This window comes from Hippopotamus amphibius, chromosome 3 (assembly GCF_030028045.1).
Source record: "Hippopotamus amphibius kiboko isolate mHipAmp2 chromosome 3, mHipAmp2.hap2, whole genome shotgun sequence".
Classification (NCBI taxonomy): domain Eukaryota; kingdom Metazoa; phylum Chordata; class Mammalia; order Artiodactyla; family Hippopotamidae; genus Hippopotamus; species Hippopotamus amphibius.
This window is the reverse complement of record NC_080188.1, coordinates 71,377,058-71,397,560: the sequence shown is the minus strand read 5'-3', so window position 1 is coordinate 71,397,560 and position 20,503 is coordinate 71,377,058. Positions and strand designations below refer to the sequence as shown.

The following is a 20,503-nucleotide window of genomic DNA, read 5'->3' as shown; positions in this document are numbered from 1 at the left end:
CCTGACCCACCTTTTCTGTCCGCCAGGCACCGGCGGAGAAGCTTGACGGCCTCGCGCCGGCCCTGCTTGGCGGCGAGGGTCAGCCAGTCCACGGCAGTGCAGTTGTTGACCTCTTCGTCCCCGTCACCAGCAAGCTGCAGGTAGTGCTTCCCCACCTGCAAGCAGGACCCCGTCACGCCACGTGCCGCAGGGGCTGCACGCACAGCGCCCAGGCTCCCACCCCACGTCCTGCGAACCTGCTCCCCGCAGCCGGGCAACCTCGGGCTCCCTCACCCTCTCTGCCCGCGCTCCCAGCCAGAGGCGGATGTGGGGACCCCTCCCCCACTGGTGAGGTGAGAGAAGGGGTGGGGGCATGAGGACAGGGAGGAAGCAGGGATGGCGTCAGAGCAGGTGATGCCCAAGATCAGGTGTGAGCTGGATACGGGAGGTGAACACGTACATGCTCCCCAGAGGGTGGAGGGAAGAAAAAAACACACCATGAACATGGAAACACAACAAACGGGGGCCTGGCACGTGGGGGCTACAGTCAGGCCAGCTCCCCACTCCCAGCTCGCAGGCACGGCACTGGCTTCTCCCAGGCCCACCGTGCTGGGGGCGGCGGCCTGAGCCTCCCGCAGACACCGGTGCTCACCTCTGTCTGCGCCTTGGGGTCTCCGGCCTTAGCCTTCTCCAGGACCTCTTCAAAGGGGGTGTCCACATCTCCCTTCACAGGTCCTTTAACAGAGGAAAACAAGCAGATGGACTGTCATCAAGCTGGTCCTTGTCGTTTATCTGAGGAGGGGAGAGGACGGCAGGTACAGGCTTCAGCCCCAGGTCAGAAGCGTGAGAGCAGATGCGGAAAGAACGAGCCAGGACCACAAAGCTGCCCAGGGGCGGTTCCAGCAGCTGCTCAGAGCTCGTGCCGGGGGACAAGGGACAGAGTGGGGCACAGACCAATAACCCCATCACCCCCTCAGTTCACTGCAGCCAGAGCGGCTGAGCTCAGGCTTGAACAGAGTTCTAGAAAGATCTGAGGGCTGAAGTTTGAAAGCCTCTGATCTAAAGAACCTGCACCCCAGTGCCCAGCACCACAACAAACACACCAAATTCATGTTTTCCAAGACTTGTCGTTTATACACATGATTTTTGGAGGTCATGATTACAGTACATACGTTGTGAAAAATGTATTTATAATAGTGACTCACAACCAATTTCCCATGTTACTCTGCAGTGAAATGTACCATTTCAGTGGCTTGGAAATGCCATCTGGGTTCTGGGCCTCTCCTCTCCATCGGACCTTTAGGTTATTCCCATACTCCCTAATTTTATACAACAGTGCCACAAACCATTCTGTGGGTATATTTTTTATTGGGGGGGGGTCATTCTCCTGGCATAGGTCCTTCAGGTGAATTACTAGGCCCAAGGGTCCAAACATCATACAGCTCGCACTATATTTACTTTGTAAAAAGTTACTTTAAGTTACAAAAGCATCATGTAAGTTCATCGATTTCACCACAACCTCTCCTGCAGTGGGTAGCATAACAAAAATTTCTTTTTTAAAAAATCACTTTCAGGGCTTCCCTGGTAGCACAGTGGTTAAGAATCTGCCTGCCAATGCACGGAACTCGGGTTTGATCCCTGGTCTGGGAAGATCCCACATGTCACAGAGCAACTAAGCCCATGTGCCACAACTACTGAGCCTGTGCTCTAGAGTCCGCGAGCCACGACTAATGAGCCTACGCTCTGCAACTGCTGAAGCCTATGTGTCTAGAGCCCATGCTCCACAACAAGAGAAGCCACCGCAGTCAGAAGCCCACACACCACAACAAAGAGTAGCCCCCACTCTCCACAACTACAGAAAGCCTGCGTGCAGCAATGAAGACCCAACGCAGCCAATAAATAAATAAATTTAAAAATAAAAAATAAAATAAAATAAAAGCAGCATTAAAAAAAATCACTTTCTTTTAAAAAGTCCCTTTCTTTGATTTAAGCAACCATTACCCGGGGGCCTAAGCCCAACACCACATCTTGTCTCAGCCATTGCCACACCCCACCTTAGCAGGTGTTTATTTGGAATGAACAGACTCTCGTTCTTTAGATGTTTCTGGAAACGGAAGGCAGAATTCTGGAAAACAAGAACAGTCCCAAGGAACACCGCCAGATGACCAGTTTTCCCTACCTGTTCATTCAGGCCTTTCCCAGATGACCAGTTTTCCCTACCTGTTCATCCAGGCCTTTCCCAGAACCTGCTCCGCCAGGCTCAGAGCCAGCCCCTGTGTGCAGGGTGCTCGAGCCTACAGCACCCAGGAGCCTAGAGGGAGGCAGCAGGGCAGGAGTCTAAGGCGACCCAGTCTTGGAGGTTCAAAGGCAGAAAGGTCACATCTAGTTTGGAGAGGACATGGGGGCCAGGCAGGGGTGGCTGGGGACAGCTCAAAAGGGAGGATTCTTTTTTTCTTTTAATTTACATATTTATTTACTTTTCAAAGGGAGGATTTTTAAAGAGACCCACAAGTCAGGCACCTGCACTGCAGCCCTCTTGATGGACAGCTTGTACACAGGATGATACCTCTCCCTCCGGAGTTCTGGCTGGGCTTCCTCGCCCAGGTCCCAGGGACCTCACCCAGCAGTGGCTTCAGGTCCCTGGACGTCCACCGCACCCCAGTGGCCCTGGACCCTGGTGCTTCCTGAGTCATCAAGGTCAGTTCTCCCTTCTGGCTGCTACCACCCCCTCCAGTCCCTGGAATGTACTTTCTGGCCAAAGGCTCAGACTAAAGAGCACAAAGAGAAGGGCAGGCTCACAGAGAAGAAGGGTGTGTGTGGAGAGAAATCTGACCCGCGTGTGAATCCACCCTTAGCGTCAAAGAGCTGCGTGACCAAGTGAGAGACACTGTCCATCCCATCGTCAGTATCCATCCAGCAGGACAGTTTATGAAGAATGAGACACTTGGTATTAAGTGCCTGGTCCAGAGTTGGCATTCCCAGTGTGCGTTCCTTCCCGCTACCCACGTCCCACCTCTCGGCTGACCCCGCAGCCTTCCTGGCTCACTGAGGCCACAATTCCCAGCCCAACACCAGGCACCTAGTTCACAGCTCTTTTCTTGACTAACTGAATTCGCAAATCCAAGGTCCTTTTTATTAAATCAGAATATGGAAGATTCAAGCACAGATCTGTTGACTAAAAAGATTATTCTGTCCATGATTAATTTTTCACAGAAGTTATCCAAAGCCTGACATTCCAAGAAGTCTCCCCAATATACAGAGTCTCTTTGAAACACGCACCTTACCTCCCTCATTACTCGGCTTTCCATTTGGCATCAGCAGAAACAGGTCTACAACCACTCAAATGCTGCAGACCCATCGGGAGGTTCTGGCTTTTTCCACCTAAGGAGGAGCCTTCACAAAAAGACCACCACCAGAAGCTGGCTGTGTCAGCGTAGGCACCGAGGACCACGGAACACACGTGTTCTCTACAGGCCTGACCCCCTTTCCTGGACTCTTCCTAACCCTAACTTCATGTCTCCTTTGGGGACTGACCCTCCCCGACTCTCACAGGGTGGGTGAAGCAAGCCCACCTGGCCCATCCACCTCCCTGACCACAGCGCCAGGTTCAGGGAGGGCCACAGACCCAAGTCAGGACGCTGGGGTCTGTGCTGGCTGCTGGGCAGTGGGTCTCCTCCTTCTGCTGGATCTCAGCTGACAGACACCACTTGGAGCCCGAGGGCTGTCCGGGGGGAAGCCCACCTCAGAGTGAGGACACGCAGGAAAGCAGAGCTGAGGGCAGATTCCCAATCATGTCACCTGAGCCCCTGGATACTCTACACTGTACAGACATAAGAAACTAACAAGTTCATCCCAACCCTGTTTGTTTTTTTTTTGCTTACATTAATTTACATTGGGTTTCAGCATCACCTGCAACCGAGAGGGTCCCAACTCTAGCTCATTTTTGAAAGTCTTTCCACTCATCACAAAACAACAATAGCAGAGCTGCATGGCCCTGGGCAGTCTCCTCGCCTCTGTGAGGATCCACTGAGGACCATGCATTCCCCCAACGTTATACTATTTGTCTCCCACGGATCCCACACATTGGAGAAACTTGTATCTGCCACACTGCATTAGTAAATGATGCTGGTTTTGCCATGAAATGGGAGGAGAGTCCCCAGGACGCTGCCCCCTCCCCCCAGCACAGCTCACCTCCATTTTCCTGCATCACTCACGGTCCCACCCGTCTCCCACAGAGATGATCTGTGTCCAGCAGGCCCGACCCATTTCCATCCCCCAGCGTCAGACACAGCTCAGCAAATGATGAACAGAGGGAGGGAGGGATGGGGACGTCAAGGGAATGGTCTCGAGCTTTCATTTCTGTCTCACGCAGGGCCTGGGACACAGCACATGCTTGGCCTGGAGACAACTGCCAAGCTCCCCTCCCTGATCCGAGCATATTCTGAGTAGAAACAGACAAGGGTGGGTGGTGAGCAAGTCGTGCTCCCACTCCTCAGGACCACCCCAGGGCCGTGGGCTGGGGAGCCTCCTCGGGTGTCCCCTCCCCGCAGCCCGAGGGCTCCACCAGCTCCCACCTCACACAAAGCTCTGCCAGAGAGGGCTGGGAGCAAGAGAGAAGCTGGTTTCCATTTTTCCATGACTGCTGCCATCCAGATTTGCTGGAGTACATTGTTTAAATTGTTGAATGCATGCCAAAGTCTCTTAAAAGAAGAGCACGATCTGAAACACACAGCAACTGCGACGCCGTACTCCTGTCTCCAGGGGCTGCTGCCCTTCCACTGCCTCACTTGCCAGCCCCGGACGAGGCCTCAGGCTCCCAGAGTCCCTGGTCCTCTCACGACACCCACCACTTGGGCTGCGGTGAAGGGAAAGGTGATAAGAACCCAAGGGCATCCCGGGTGTCCTTCTCAGCTCTGTGGGCGGCTGGGTGACTTGCACCGGGGGTGTCCTGCACAAGGGGAGCTGGGGTTGTCTTGCACTAGGGGGTGTGCCAACAGCCTTCGCGATGCTGACGCTGGTTCTCATGCACACACAGGAAGAACAATCCTTGCAACCCCATCCCTTCCAGGGGATGGCTAAGCTCCAAGGCGGGGGTCCTGGGCAAGAGGTCCAAACTTTCCACAGGCCCAAGCAGGGGTCACAGACGTCACCTCTCATCCGTCCCCCAGCAGACATTTACTGAGCACTGGCCCCGCGCTAGTCTGAGCTCCAGGAGCCAAGGGCCCTGAGCTGAAGGAGGCAGGAGCCCCCCCACCCTCCCTACCCACCCAGGGGCCAGGCGAGGACAGCCACATTCCAACAGTGCAGGCTCAGGGGGGCTGTGGAGGTGCCAGGAGTCATCAAGCCTGATGGGAGGGGCTTCCTGGAAGAGGTGATGCCCAAGGCTTGGAATGCAAAGAGGAGGTTACAGATAAGGGATGAAGGGCATGTTGCCAAGTTTCCAAAGGTCTCAGGAAGCCACCAGACCTGAGAGAGCCTCACCACCCCTGCCATCTGTCCTCACGACAGGTCATCCAGAGTGTGGCTGTGTCTTGTCCCCAGGACAGCAGGGACTTTGCACTCTGTGACCACTCCCACACCACATCGTCTCCTGACCTTCCTTGGTGCCCACTCCTGCTGTCCTGCTCTGAACCCTACTGGGAAACTGCCTCCCACCCCCCACACCCACCTGGCAGCTCCAGCCAGAGACCTGGAATCAGCCCAGCCTCCTTGGGGCCCTCTCCACCCACCACCCCGCCTCCTCGCCGCCCTCTGCTCCGACAGCCGCCTACGGGTCATCTCCATGTAACAGAGATCATGCCGCACCTCTGGTTTAAACCCTCTAACGCTCCCCAGAACACCCATTCCCCTCCTCCTGACCCTCAAGACCCCGCTCGGCTGGCTGACCCCTTGACCCCGTGTTCAATCCCTACCCAGGGCCATCGGCCTCGGAGCCCTTCGTGCCCTGCATGCCCCGCATCATGCAGGCCCCTCCTCACTTACCTGACATCTCCCTCCTGGAGGCGGGCCCTGCCTGCCTTGCCCTCTGTCTCCTGCACCTGCTGGGCAGGCCCCTGGTCAACACTGGGGTGAATGCTTCCCGGCAGGCTGCACCCCCAGCTGGGGCTTCCGGCCACCATCCCTGTCTGTGGCTCTGTGACTGCCTAAGCAAGTGCCAGCCGGGCACCAACAGCTGGAGGACTCAGCCTCCCGAGGGCTGGCGATCCCTGTGACCCACCGAGGTCAGCAGAAAGGGCGTCTCTTGCTCTTGGCCCCTGCACGGTGCCTGCCCCCGAGGGCACCGTTAACTGTTTCCTTCTGTCTCTCCCTTGCCTGAGCCTTCACCCCTCCGACTCCAGGAGCCAACCCGGGCTCCAGTCCCAGCTATCTCTGCTTTGCCCGTGCACAGGGCGCGGCTCTGCACCCGTGATGCAGGAGAGACGGGCCCAGGGCACGGGGCACTCCCAGCGCTCCGTCTGTGCTCGCCGTCGTCACTGGACCCCATCGTGGTGGCTGAGCACGGATTCACAGACTGTGTTCAATCGCGACTTCACCCCTCACCAGCTGGAGGCCTGGGCTCCTTGCTTAACCTCTCTCCCTGGAAGTGGCTAGAGAGGTGCGTTAGTGTAGACAAGGACCCCGAGTAGTGCCTAGCATGGGAAGTGCTGCTTAATATCCCTCCTGCTGTCATCCACTGACATTTCACCGATGCTCCCTACACCTTTGCTAGATGCGTAGGGGAGCTGATTCACGGAAACTAAGCCCCAAACCGCTCCCTGGGTAGATGCTCCCTAGCCGTGTAGGGCCAGCAGGAAGGGGCCTGCTGTGTCCAATTCAGTGACAGTCATGGCACAGACAAAAGTGATGCAGCAGGACCCAGATGTAGGGGGCCAGGACCCCGAGGCTGCCAACCTCCCCAGCACTTGCTCAGTACTTCCCACCCCTCCCCTCAGGGGCAGAAGCCAAACAGAGATCACATCTGTTTCCCGACTCTTCTTATCTGAAACCTACAGTTTGACTTGCTCTGTCCTCTGAGGCTTGTTTTGCTTCACCCAGATTGAAACCAAGTGTGTTCCCAGCCCCGGTCTCCAGGACCTTTGGCCGTGGGGTATCTGTGGTTAGACCGAGATTCCGGATCAGGCTCTGGCCTGCCCAGCGGACTTGGAGACAAAGCAGTGATCTTTGAAGGAGATGTGGAGATCTGAAGAACCCAGTGGGGTGTGTTTCTAGCGAAAATCGGGCACTAGTCCAGCATGTTTGAGCCGTGGAGCTCAGGCCCTCTTCACCCAGAGCTCAGAGGTCCCTGCAGCTCCACTGGGGGTGGGAGGCAGTGTGGGACAGGAGACTGGGATCACCCCTGCGCCCATCACTCAGCACTGGCTACTTTGGCAAGCCAGTGGCTCAGTTTCCTCATCTCTAAATGGGGACAAGAACAGAGCCTCCCTCTCAGGCTGCCGTAGGGGGTCACATAAAGCTCCCAGGTCCGTGATGCACACGGCAGGTGCTCCCCACCAGAGGTCTGGGGCCTTTGCATGGGGTGCAGGTGGTGGTGAGCTGGGGGTGCTCACCTCAGGCAGCTGGCTTCTCGAGGCGAAAAACGAAACGACTAGGCTGGGTGAGCTGGAGAAGGGTGGAGTGGGGGCTGTGACTTCCCTAACTCATACAGAGCACCTGGGGAAAGGGAGCCCCTGTGACCGCAAGAAAGTCATGGTGTCCTGCCTCGTGGTGGTGCAGGACACAAGAGAGGACGTGCGCGCGCACACGCACAGTTTGCAGCACAACAGCCTCCTGGGGGAGGGAAGAATCCAACGCACACACAAAGCCCCTACACCCAGACACAGAGAGCCCGGAGCTGACATTAAGACCAGTCACCCATGAGGGACTGTGTGGGGCCGTAAAACCAGATGGATGCCCCAACGTGCAAGGCAACGCCCCGGGAGAAGCCTGAATAGGAGGGGAGGAGGGGCAGGAGGCTTGATGACATCCATGGAGCACAGCGAGCTCTGCAGCTCTCGGCACAGACCATCCCCGCACCACCACACAGGCTCCCAAGGGAGGAGGGCCCTTGACTCAGCGCTGCGTCCCACGCACCATGCTCAGAGCACAGGGTCCCAGCACGTGGACTCCACACAGCTGGTAAGACTGCAGATACAGAAACAGGCTCAGTGAGGCCTCCTGACTCCCTCGAGGGCACACAGCTCAAGGCCACCAGCCCAGCCAAGTGTGCCACCTCGGCCATGTAGGCCCTTCCTGCACCACCTCACGGCTCCGACACTCCATAACGAAACAGCCTGTGTGGACAGACATGCTCCGGAGTCCTGGCTGGGGTGGGCGGGAAACTAGCACTGGCACCAAACCACAGAGCGTTTTCCAAACTATAGACGTCCACCCAGAAGGTCACAGAACCAATTTAACTACCCACAAGCAGCATTTGTTTTTAAATAAAAGCAACAGAATACAGACCATAAGACAGCAACAGACACAGTAAGGACAAGTATTGTTTAGGAAATTTCCATTCCCACTGGATGTGTGCGTGTATGCGTGTGTGAGTGCAAGCACGTGGGCGTGTGTGCTAGGTTACTACGGCACACGTATCTCTTGCTGTGGGAGGAGGTCAGAAAGCCTAAGAGGCGATGGTACCTTGAGAGCTGGGTAGGATTTCAACAGGTGGAGCTGGCAATTTTGGGCAGAGGTTCCCACGAGGCAAAGGGGAGGTGTGGGAACAGGGAAGGTGGAGACAGATTTAGAGAACGTGGAGTGGTCTCAGTGAGCAGGGAGGAGAGGGCAGTGACCCACGAAGAGAACCATAGGGCTTTCACCAACCACGGAGCTTTCAGACCTGATGTCCCCAGCGGGCTCCGTTATGATCACCACACCTGTAATCGAAGCCAACATCCCTACTTCATAGGGTTGGCTGCTGTGAGAACAGGACATATGTACAGAGAAATATTGGGTAGATTATTAGAAAAAGCAAAGCCAATACCAGCTATGTTTTCCCCAAACATCACAGGCCTAGGGATCCTTGCTTTCATGAAACTCACAGTGAGGCTTGAAGATTTTTACCTACAACAGCCCTGAAAGCACAGAGCAGCCTCTCACACAAGGCTGCTGTTACGGTTCGGTGTCCAGTCCCGCCCCAGCTCACTCCTGGTGCAGCTCATTCGCAGGCCAGACACACGAGCATCACCACTCTGACGCTTCCTTCATCGCCACCACTCCATCACCTAGAAGGTCCGGGGCTCTCTCTATCCCAAGCCCGCTCCAGGCGAGCCCATTTCTTCCCTCTGGCCCCCACCCATGCTGTGCCCTCTCCCCTCAGGCTCACTCTTGCTCAGGCGTCATCTCTTTCCCCAAAGCAGGCCCCCACCTCCCCAGAGCCAGGGCCAGGGCCACCTCTGTGCTCTCCAGGCCCTGTGCTTCCCTCTGCTCTCCACGAGACCATAGACTCCTTGGAGGCAGAGAGCAGGCCTGACTCACCTGTGCCGCCAATGGCCACTCAAGGCCGGCAAAGGGCTGTGTTCAGTGAGTAGCAGCTGGACAGAGGATGGACTAAACCCTGGTGTCCCTCCCCCAATGTCAGCAAGGTGGCCGGCACCACAACCAGCTATCCTATCCCACTCGGGTCCTCACACCGTCTCATCCCATGGAGGATGGTGGGCCAGAGGGCAGCAGGGACCCGGGCCTGGGCCCAGGCACATTCCAGGCTGGCAGCTGGTCCCCAAGGGAAGTGGCCAAGTGGGGCCCCCAGACCAAGCAGAGCTGCCTGACTTAATGGCCCCTGAGAAGTGGCCATGGTGGACAGGGTCAGTGTGGGCTGTCCCGAGTGCTGGGCGGGACCAGCTGGGGCAGGGAAGCCTTCCTCCCACCACCTCCTGCCATACAGTGCCTGGTGTGGACCACTTGCCAAGTCCCTGAACAGGTGGGAGCTGGTGCATTTGATTATAAATAAAATAAGCAAGTGTGAAGTCTGCTGCAGCCCAAGTTTGTGAACTCAGGAGTAAAGCCTGCTGTGAGGTGAGAGCCGAGAGGCCCTGGATGGAAGGGGTGGGCCCCTGACCACAGGGGACACCCTGCAGGAGGAACCCTGCAGAGGCGCCTGGACCATGTGCCAGGACTCCGGTGCACACCCTGCTTCCAGAACAGCCCCAGGGAATTACAATCTGGTTTCCCAGGCCCTGTCCCCTTACCTGTTCCATCCACCCTTTCTCGGCTCCTGGCAGGCGAGGCCCGGGGCACAGCTGGGGCAGCTGTGTCTCTCCCATCTGGTCCAGGTCCAACCTGGGGTCCGGGGGCTCGGGGTGCCCCACCTTTCTCCTGCTCCACCGAGGTGGTGGCATTGAGCCGTGAGCGGGCCTGGGGCTGTGGCGGCGGTGGAGGCTGTGGGCCCAAGGGGCTCGGAGGAGGGGCGCTGGAGGCCATCCTGCAGCGAAAAAAGCTGAGGGTCAGACACGTGAGGCCAGCCAAGACCAGTTTGCTCTGGCCTCTAGTTTTTGGTAAAGAGAGGGGACGGAAAAGGGAAACAGGGTGAGGGCTGTCCAGTGTTCTATATGATCTCATTCAACGTCACAACAGCCCCTGTAAGACTCTCCCACCTCACAGGGAGGACAGCGAGGGAGGAAACACGCAAGGCTGGCTAGCTCAGCAGGTCCTACAGCAGGCATGAGCCGGGCCCTAAGTCTCAAGGCCTTGGATCCCTGCCTTACCAGGCATGAGCCATGGGACCTCAGGTGTGCTCGTCTAAGAAGTGGGGATGTGGAATGTCATGAAGATTCAGTGAGATGGTCCACACAGAGCCCTGGGCACAGTGCCTGGCTGTGCTGGGATGAAAGCTGGCCACCAAGTACGTCCACCCAAAATCTGTGAAGGTGACCCTGTTTGGAAGAAGAAGTCTTTGCAGATGCAATCAAGGATCCTGACATAAGATCATCCCGGCTTAGGGTGGGCCCTAATCCAATGACTGGTGTCCTTATAAGAAGAGGGAAACACACAGAGACATAGAGAGGAGGGCACCTCGTGAAGGAGGAGGCGGAGATTGGACAGATGCAGCTGCACGCCCAGGGGTGCCAAGGATCACCAGCAACAGCCGAAGCCAGGAGAGGCAAGGAAGGACCCTCCCTCAGAGCCCCCCGGAACAAACAACCCTGCCAACACCCTGACCACGGACTTCTGCCTCCAGAACTGTGAGACGATAAATATCTATTGTTTAAAGCCACCAAGTTTCTGTAAATTTCTTAGACAAGCCCTAGGAAACAAATACACTGATACAGAGCAAAAGTTAAATGAATGTGCGAAGGGGAGGGGAGGGGGCAGAGGAGGGAGAGGGGAGGAGGGGGGAGAGGGGAGGAGGGCGAAGGAGAAGAGGAGGGCGGAACACAGCCCCTGGAGCCAGGATGTAGTCAGACCTGCCCAACTCCCAAGCCCTCTATGCCAGGCCTGAACCACAGAACAAAAATCAGGGAACTTGAATGCACCAGATATGAACACATGCTGGACGTGGAGTGACGGAAACCACGAGGCTGGTGTGTCAGAACAGATAAATGGAACAGACTGGCAGGCACAGACTCTACGACAGGAGAAAGGCCTCCATTAGTCAATAATGCTGTTTAGTAACACAGAAAAAAACACCACTGACAGAATTATGGGCAACCTCGAGCCCCAGAGCATGGGGCCAAGAGCTCTAGGAGTTCCCCAGCCCCAGGATCCCAGACCAGGATCAGACACAGACCCTGCCGCAGTCGGGACCACATGCACCATGCGGCGGTTCCCCAAGGATCCCATGACCTCCAGCGCAGCCTCAAGGCCATATCCATCCTCTTCTTTGAGATGAAGAAATGAGCACAGAGCAGGGAAAGGCCAGCAGTGAGGAATCCGGCTCCCATCCTAACCCGTCACGGCTGCCGTGCCCTTGGCTGTGCCCACCAGCTCTGTGGTCCTGAGCAGGCCACGTCTTTCTCTGCACCTCAGTTTCCTCAACTGTAAATGGGGACCATCGTCTCATACTTGGGGATATGGTGAGGACCACGTGAGACAGAGACCACAAGGGGCCAGGTTCCCAGGCATCCGCAGTGCCCAGCTCCAAGCTCCGAGCCTGCCAGAGTGGGTGCCTGACATGTGTATGGAGACTGCTGTCACAGCAAGAGTCTGAGGGGGGCCTAGGTGCCACACACCACTTCCCTAGGGCTACACAACCATGTCTGCTCCACTCCCAACTAGAGATGGGTCCCAGAGATCAGATCTGTGTCTGCCAAAGGACCCTGGAGATTTCAATCCGGACATTCCTCCCTCCGAGGGACTAAGCCCTTATTTTAAAACATCCCCCTGGCTGCAAACCAAAAGCGAGTCAAGCCACATGGATCTGCTTGGAAACTAACCCAGAGCTTGGTGCTGTTTCCAAACGCTGGGCTTCCGGGAACCAAACAATGAGGCAATTTTTGTGAAATTCGTCATGTAGCTGCACGTGCAGACTCAGTGGGCAGGCGGCCAGCTGTGGGCGGGGGAAGTCAGCTGGTGATTTCCACAGACAGAACCCAGCTGTACAGGTCACCGGCTGACCCGAGACAAACCACACGGGGCCACGTCCAACCTTGCCATCTTCCGTGGCTCCCACTGCCCCCAAATCAGGCGCCACCTTCTTGGAGAGGCAGAGGGCAGCTGGCCTTCTGAGAGCTGACTTAAGCCAAGGATCCTCTGTCACTAATAACAATGCAACATACGTGTCCAGAACGTGCCGTTCTCAGCTCTTTCTACTGGTTTTCTCGGCGGGAGGAGGGCCGAGGGGGAGGTCTTACGTGGCCTGCAATGAGGGTACTGCTGTTACCCTGGTGTGATGGATGGAGAAATGGCCGGTCCTTCCATGCTCACCCCTTTCACAGAGGAGGAAGCTCAGGTTCAGAAACATGAGATCCTTGCCCGAGGCCTTGCAGCTTGTAACAAAACAGTTTGTTTCTGAACAAGAGGCCTCTCAAAATCTGCCCTCCCCTCTTATCCGACCCCCACTACGCCTTCTCTTCCCCTGTCACTCACTCCCAAACCTGCTGTCCGACCTCTACGCCTTAGCTGTTGCAGCGCCCCCTTCCTGGAATGGCTCTTCCCTGTCCCCCAGGCCCAGTCCTAGGCATTGTTAGGTCAAGGGCCCAACTGGCCTCCTTCTGGGAATTTCCCAGCTGCCTCTGTCCTGAGTCCTGTCTTCATCACCTGCTCTCAGGTAACCACACAGCACTCAGGGTATGTCTCCTTCAGAGCCCTCTCTCTGCCACAGGTGGACTAGAAGGACTCACCTGCCTCATCTGTCTCCCCCTCCACAAGGAGCCCCGGGTCAGGAGGGGTAGCACCATCCCTGGCCAGCAGGACACAAGTTTTCCACCAGAAGCAACATGGGGAGTGAATCCCAGTGCTACCCTTTATTAGTAACTACTTAACCTCACAGGCTCTCAGTTTCCCCATCTGTAAAGTGGGAATAATGCCTCCCATGGAGGGGTGCTATGGGGAGTAAGGGTGTGAAGGAACAGAAAGCAATCTGCAAACTATAAAGCATTAAAAAAAAAAAAAAAAACCAAGTCATTTCTCCCAGGTGCTAAAAAAGGCATATTCAGTTAAGAGACACCTTATAAGAGGAATTTTAAGAAAACACAGGTTCTGGTTGGCCTGTTAGGCTAAGTATTATGCATGTCACATACAATCAAAATAAAACAGTTTAAAGTAAAATCTCTGATTAGTGAGAATGGATGAATAAAGGAGGATTAATTTTCAGGTTCCCTAAGAGTTGGCCAAACCCTTTCTGGATCAAAGGCCTTGTTATCTTAAACGAAATGATGCATTGCCATGGATGGGTCACAGGAAGGTTCAGATGATCTGGTGGAGGGACCCACATGGTGTCTGGTCCTTTCTTCTCTGTCTTCTTTCCTTTGACACTGGAGGCCCTGAATGCAGGGGCTACAGCTCATTCACTCAGAATACCTGCCTCCTTGCGTTGCAAGGTACACCCAAGGCATCCTGGCCTGGGGGAAGGAGCCCTGGCTGGGGAAGAGCCTGTCCCATCTCACTGTGTGACCGGAAACAGACCCCTCCCTCCAGCCCAACCCTGGAATCCCAAATCCCAAGGAGAACATCAGCACCCTGCTCCACCCCAGCTCCAAAGCTCCTCCGATGCCAGTCAACCCCCATTGCTGCCCCGCGACCACAGCGGTGGCTTGGAACCTGTCACTGTGTAAGATCCAGAAAACCAGAGTGGCTGGCATTCTTTCCACATGAGCACCCAGGCGTATTTTTATCCCATCAAAACACAAAATGCCAGCACCACGGAGCTCGGCTGAGGGGCTACCACCCCCAGAGAGGGCTGCTGGGACCATGCATCTACTGAAACGTGGAGAATGATCTCATGTGGACTTAAGCCCAAGCTCTCCAACCTTTGCTCAGGCTGGCCCCACTCTGCTCTCCCCCCAGGGGGGCCGCCCCCACCTCTGAAACAAGCCCCCGTGGGAAGCCTTAAAGATGGTCCTGCACCCTCTGAGCAGAGCCTCCACCACCATGATCCCAGCCCAGGGGAATAACCAGGGATGCCCACGGTTTCACGTCCACCCCCCTTGCTGCTTCTCCACATCCACCTGCCACCGTGGACCTCCACGCCTTTGCTCTTACAGAGCACCTCTCTGGTGTCCATCACAGCTTACTTTCCAGCACCATCCAGAGAGGGCGGGTGTGAAACTCACAGCCCCTCCAGACGGTGCTACACTATACAGCTGTTAACCACAACCTGTATGAGAACGTTTAAAGATAAGGAAATGTTTGTATAATGCTGTCAAGCAGGATTTAAAGCAGCATGAGATATTGCCCTGAGTCGATTTAGGATGAAACCAAAATTCACCTTCGTAAAAAGATGGAAGAAAATGTCCCCAAAAGGTTATACTGTCTATGTCTCGGTGAAGAGACTACAGGTAGTTTTATTCTTTTTCTGAAGGTACTTCCCTAATTTTCTATAATGAATGTACAAGGTTTTGGAATTACAACAAAATGTTATTCTAAAACCCATCTGTGACTGAGCCTGAAGAGAGAGGGCCCCAGGGTTCCCAGGGTCTAGGATGTCTGCTCCGGCCTGGATAGCCCAGCCACCTGGCACAGGGCTGCTCCTCAAGACAAGGGCACAAAGCCCTTGGAGATGCCCAGGTACCTATTTTTGCCCCAGAGTATTAAGGGCCAAACCAAGGAACATTCCGGCTCTACCCAGGGTGCCAAGTTCCCAGGACTAAGGGGGAGTCAAGCTGGGAATGCTCCACGCCTGGCCAGGGTGGGTCAGCAGGCGTGGACTGTGGGCGGATCCCGTGCCGGGCCCTGCTCCACAGAGGATGCTATACGGCCGGCCTTTGAGAGCTCAGTCCAAGTGGGACGGACGACACCTACACTGACAACCACGAGGATGGAGCCCTTGGGGGCTGCAAGCACAGAAGGGGGCCACCCTCGGCGGTGGGAAAGGGGCAGGGTGGGGATTCTGGACGAGAGGGCTTGACTAAACCTTCAGGACAAGCGGGTATGAGCCAAGCAAGGGTGAAGGGAGGGAGGAGTGGAGGTGTGTGGACATTTCAGAGCGGGGCTGCTCAGAAGAAAAGACAGTGGACAGAGAATGAGCCCACAACGTGGCTGGGAAGGTGCTGGTAGCTGGGAAGTGACTCTGGGGAGGGGGCACAGGAAGGAGAAAAGAGCCTGAGCGGGCAGCCAGGAACTTGGGGTGGGTCCCAAGGGCCTGAACAAGTGCCAGGCTTAGTGCTGGGGTGCAGTGGCAGTTAAAGAACCATCAGGGCTGTGTGGGGACATGCCAGGGAGACCAGGGAGGGAGCTGGGCAGTCTTCCAGGGGAAGGGAGATGCCTGGCTCAGGGCAGGCATCTGAGTGCGCTCCTGGGCCAGGAGAGACAAAAGCATCACCAACTGAATGGGGCAGGGAGGGGGCAGAATGGGGCCTGATTTGTGGCTTAGGGCCACGGTGTTGGTGCCACTTTCTGAGGAGGTGACCTGGGAGGGGGAGGGGTTGTATGAAGCAGAGCAACCTTGCTATCGTGATTCTTCTTAGCACCACCATCGAAGACCAGGATTTGGTCTCTGTCCCACAGCACAGGTATTTTGGGGGTCGGGGACTGAACTAGGTTCCCCTCTCTGACCCGCCCAAAGGCCTGCCCAGCCCTGGCCTGGGAGGGGCAGGGGAGGCCTGAGTGGGGAGCCTTCTACACCCTTCCATCCTGGAAAAGAAAATGAGATGTGGTCTCCCAGCAACCCTTCCTCTGTCCAGTCAAAGGTCCATTTGCTAGGGGAGCAAGTATATAAAGGAGCTTTCCTCTGAATCCCTGGTCAGATGCTGAGGGGTTGCAGTGAGAATCACAGCCCCTTGGAGACAGAAGGGACAGGACAGGCAGTGGAAAGTGTGGTCTCTGGGTTTCTGTTGACGTGGCTTCCTCACTGGGGCTGCAGTGAGGGCAGGCAGCCAGCACACTGGGTACCCAGGGCATTGCTCTCTGAGTGATGGATCCCAGCAGAAGAGAAAGCCCTTTACAAATGGGCCAAGTGCCAGGGGTCACTGTCCAAGGTGAGGAGAGGCAGGCACTCATTCTCAGTGCCTGCTCAGGGGCAGAGGTCTCCCACCACGCTCTGCCTGATCAGCTGTGGGGTCTCGGGCAGGTCACCAAACCCCAATGAGCCTCAACTTCCTCATGTGTCAAATGGGGCTATAATTCCTACCCCTAAGACTACTGGAAGGGACAAATACGGTACAAATGTTAGTTCCTGGTAATTTCTTAACATCAGCTACAACCAATGGTGTGAGAGGGCCCAGCTCCATCACACCCAAAAGGGCTGGGTCAGATTTCCCAGAAAGTTTTCATCTAGCAAAACAGAAACTGGGGACTTCCCTGGTGGCACAGTGGTTAAGAATCTGCCTGCCAATGCAGGGGACACAGGTTCGAGCCCTGGTCCGGGAAGATCCCACATGCCGCAGAACAACTAAGCTGCTGTGCCACAACTAGTGAAGCCCGCACACCTAGAGCCCATGCACCGCAACAAGAGAAGCCACTGCAATGAGAAGCCCTCGCACCACAATGAAGATTAGCCCCCACTCATCGCAACTAGAGAAAGCCTGCACGCAGCAATGAAGACCCAATGCAGCCAATAAATAAATAAATAAATATTTAAAAAACAAAACAGAAATTGATGTTCCTGAGGGCCAGGTTCACACCAGCCAGGGCCCAGGGGCTGCCACTGCCCCCCACAACACCTTACTGAGGAGGAGCCCCAGGGGGAGCACACTGCTACATAGATTCTAAGTGGGCAGTGGGGGCTTCAGCCTAACTCAGAATCTGCTCCCTTAGGAGACCGGGTTCCTGCTTGGGGAATGAACCCCCAGCGCGCGCGCACACCCCCCTGCCCCCCCCCCCCCGCAGCGCCCATCAGGGGGTCCAGGGGCCTTCCAGTGGCCCCGGGGGCACTGAGGGTGGCCCGGGGTCCTACCGAGCCCGCTGACGGCTGCGGAGGAAGGGCCATGACTGGGCAACTCGGTACCGGTGTTGTGGGGCGCAAGGCAGGAGCGCCCCTTCTATCCGCCAGGTTCCCAGCGCTACGATCCGCCTGCCTCTGAGGCCGGTTTTCCCGCCCGTAGTGGGGTTTCTAAGCCAGGCTCGCTGGCGTGACAGTGCTCGGAGACCGCGGTGCCCCCCACGATGCGCGGGGCGCCCGGGCTGGGGTCGCGGGGGCGCGCATCCCGGGAGGAAGACGCGATCGAGGCCCAGGCAGGGGTTGCCGTGAGGGTCGCGGAGACGGCGGGACCCCGGCCCTCCAACTTCTGGGGAGCTTGCAGGGGACATTGGTACCAGCCTCCCATCCGCTCAGATGGGGAAAATGAAGCGCAGGCGGGCGGCAACTCCAGGTGCTCCGGGTGATCTTTCCAGCCCCCCTGTGACTGCCCTCGCCCTGAAGTACTCACCAGCCCGCAAGTGGGCTTCACGCGGCGCCGCGACGCCCTTGGGACGCAAAGCTCGCTGTAAAGTTGCTCGGGAGGAGCTAAACGGATCGGTGCCAAAAGGAAGCAACCAAGACCGAGCGGGCAGCGCTGGTTACAGTGGAAGCAGGCGAGCGCGGCCCACAGAGAGGGGATGGGCGGGGCCTGGGGCGGTGCCGCGTACCGCCCTCCACTCCCGACGCTGCCCGGAGGACGCGGCGCCGACTCGGCCCGCTGAGCGACCGGGCTGCCTGTCAATCACAACGCGCCTCCCCCAATCACAGGGCGCCTCGCCTGGCAGCCTCCTACTGGCCAGCTGCGCCACCAGGGCCGAGGTCGCCGGGAGGGCGGGTCCGACCCGCCCACAGCGAAAGTTTCCGAGGGGACTCGGCCCGAGCCCTGCCCCGGCCCCGCCCCGCCACGCCCACAAGCCTTCAGGTTACTGGGGAGGCCGCACGCTAGGTTCGTATCAGGTGGTTGGACCCTCGGACAAGACTGGACCACATTTCACTCACTATGCTGGCCCCAGGGCCCCCAGCTTCAGATTCATTATCATTACTATTGCAATATTAACACGTTGAGCGCCTACTATGCACCAGACGCCTTAATTTTGGCCGCACCTAAGATGGAGAGGACTCCCCTAACAGAGGAGCGGGGATAGTAAAATGTGGCCCATTTAAATGTGTACATGTAACCAAGAGCTGCTTTAAATGCATGAAATCAAATGCAGCGTAGCATGCTTTCACAAGGTAACTGAGGGATTCATTTAAGAATATACATTATTGGTCCAGAGAGTGATGCAAGGCTAAGGCAGTTTGGAAACCCTCTTCTTTCGGTCCTGCCCTGGGGTCTGAGAGGTGTGGTCTGCAGATAGGGCAAAGGTCTATACTTGAGACAGCCTTGTGGCTGTGAAGGCCCTGCTGGCGGTGCAGGGCTCCTCCTGGGCTGTGCCTGCTCTATGTCTGGTCCTCACAGCCAACCTGAGATGCCTGTCCTGGGTTATCATTGCAGAAACTGTGGCTCAGAATGGCTGCAGGAAACACATGACCAACATGTTGGGAGCAAAGATTCCAGATGGTTCAGGGGATGAGTTCTAGCCACTGAACACACTACCTCAGGGACTTTTGTTAAAGCCATGAGGCTCACATAGGGCACCTCACTTTATTCTCCAGCTGCCGCTCCATCCCATCCCCATCTTCTCATCTGACCCTGTGAGACACAGAGGAAGGAAGGAAACAGGCATCAAGCAGCACACACCCTGCCCCAGGCTCAGTTTGGGGGGTTTTCGCATCTCCAGGTTTTTCATTTCACCTCCAATAACCCTTGAGACAGGTGGCACTGGGCTCATTTCTATCAATGAGAAAATTGGGTCTCAGACATAGTTAATTGTCTAAAGTCACACAGAACTCTTTCCCCCTTACAAGATATTAATTACAGAAAATTTGGAGAATTACACAAAGTAGAAAGAAGGAAAAAATCACTCAAATGCTATTACTGTTCACATTTTGGGGTTTATGTATATTCAAGAAAGAGTTTCCAGAAGTCACCATGATCACACTGCGTGTGTTGGTACATGTATGTGTCCATTAGAACAGAGTCCAAGAAGCTGAATCACTGGATCCTAATAGGCTTCTTATAGATACATTTTACCAAAGTAAGTTTCTCAAAGTTGCCTCCAGTTTACCTTCAAGGAGCACACACTGGCTTGGGGAATTACTTTACTTTTTACCCGTGACTACCATGGTAAATGAAAAATGGCCTCTTTGCAATTGCAATTTGCATTTCCATGGTAACTAGGAGGCTGGACATTTCATATTTCTTAATTTTAAGAACGATTCTCTCTCTCATTTATCTATTGGGAGATTAGAGACTCTTTGAAAACTAATCAGATTCTTTTATTTCTAACCTACCTGTCTTTACTGCTCATCCTCTCCTTCAGCTTGGAGGGCTGGAAACTGACCTGAATGGCTCCTGCAGCCCACCCTTGGGATCAGCAGCCCTCCTTGCACCTGCAAGGCTGGGAGCAGAGATGCCTTTTCCAGCATCTTGGCAGGACTTTTCCAACTCATTCGTCACAGTCAACAAGAACGTAAACAGCTTGTTTTCCACCCTCACTGGCTGACCACTGCCCAAGAGATCACCATCAAGTAGAGGACAAAAATCTTTGAAGGGACCCAATAAACAGAGGGAAGAGGACAGATTGAACGATTCCTCTTGGGGAGGCAAGAGAGAAAATAAAGCTTAGTCAGAGCACAGAACCATTTAACATATGCCATGGAATGAAGAAACTTTAAAATTGTAGGTAAATTCAGAAAGAGAACAGTTGAGGTGAGAAAAATTAGCAAACTGGAAGATAATGTGGAGTAAATACCTTAAAACGTGGAGGAGAAACACATGAAAATCATCAGGCAGAAAATGAGAGGTTTGTGGGCAATTCCAGGAGGTACAGCATGTAAAGAACAGGCACTTCCAAAGGAGGTGAAGGGGAAATGGAAATGAAAGAAATTCTAGAAGGAAATGTCTCTGGGCTGACGCTATACCATGAAGTTTCCAACTCCAAGGATAAGTTA

General features: G+C 55.5%; 1 protein-coding gene across 2 annotated transcripts in view; it reads right to left on the bottom strand.

The window, feature by feature from the left end:
* The window catches only part of WFS1 (wolframin ER transmembrane glycoprotein), a 30,918-nt gene extending 12,854 nt beyond the window's left edge, over positions 1-18,064 (bottom strand). Inside the window, exons 1-4 of one of the 2 annotated variants that reach the window (XM_057729966.1) lie at positions 17,919-18,064; positions 10,146-10,378; positions 632-714; positions 11-155 (exon numbers count right to left, since the gene is read on the bottom strand). In XM_057729966.1, coding sequence (XP_057585949.1) covers positions 11-155; positions 632-714; positions 10,146-10,377 — 460 coding nt within the window. In that variant the 5' untranslated portion in view covers position 10,378; positions 17,919-18,064. The remainder of the gene's footprint in view (positions 1-10; positions 156-631; positions 715-10,145; positions 10,379-17,918) is intronic. The other variant, XM_057729967.1, reaches the window with a different exon arrangement.
* Positions 18,065-20,503: the final 2,439 nt, after the last annotated feature.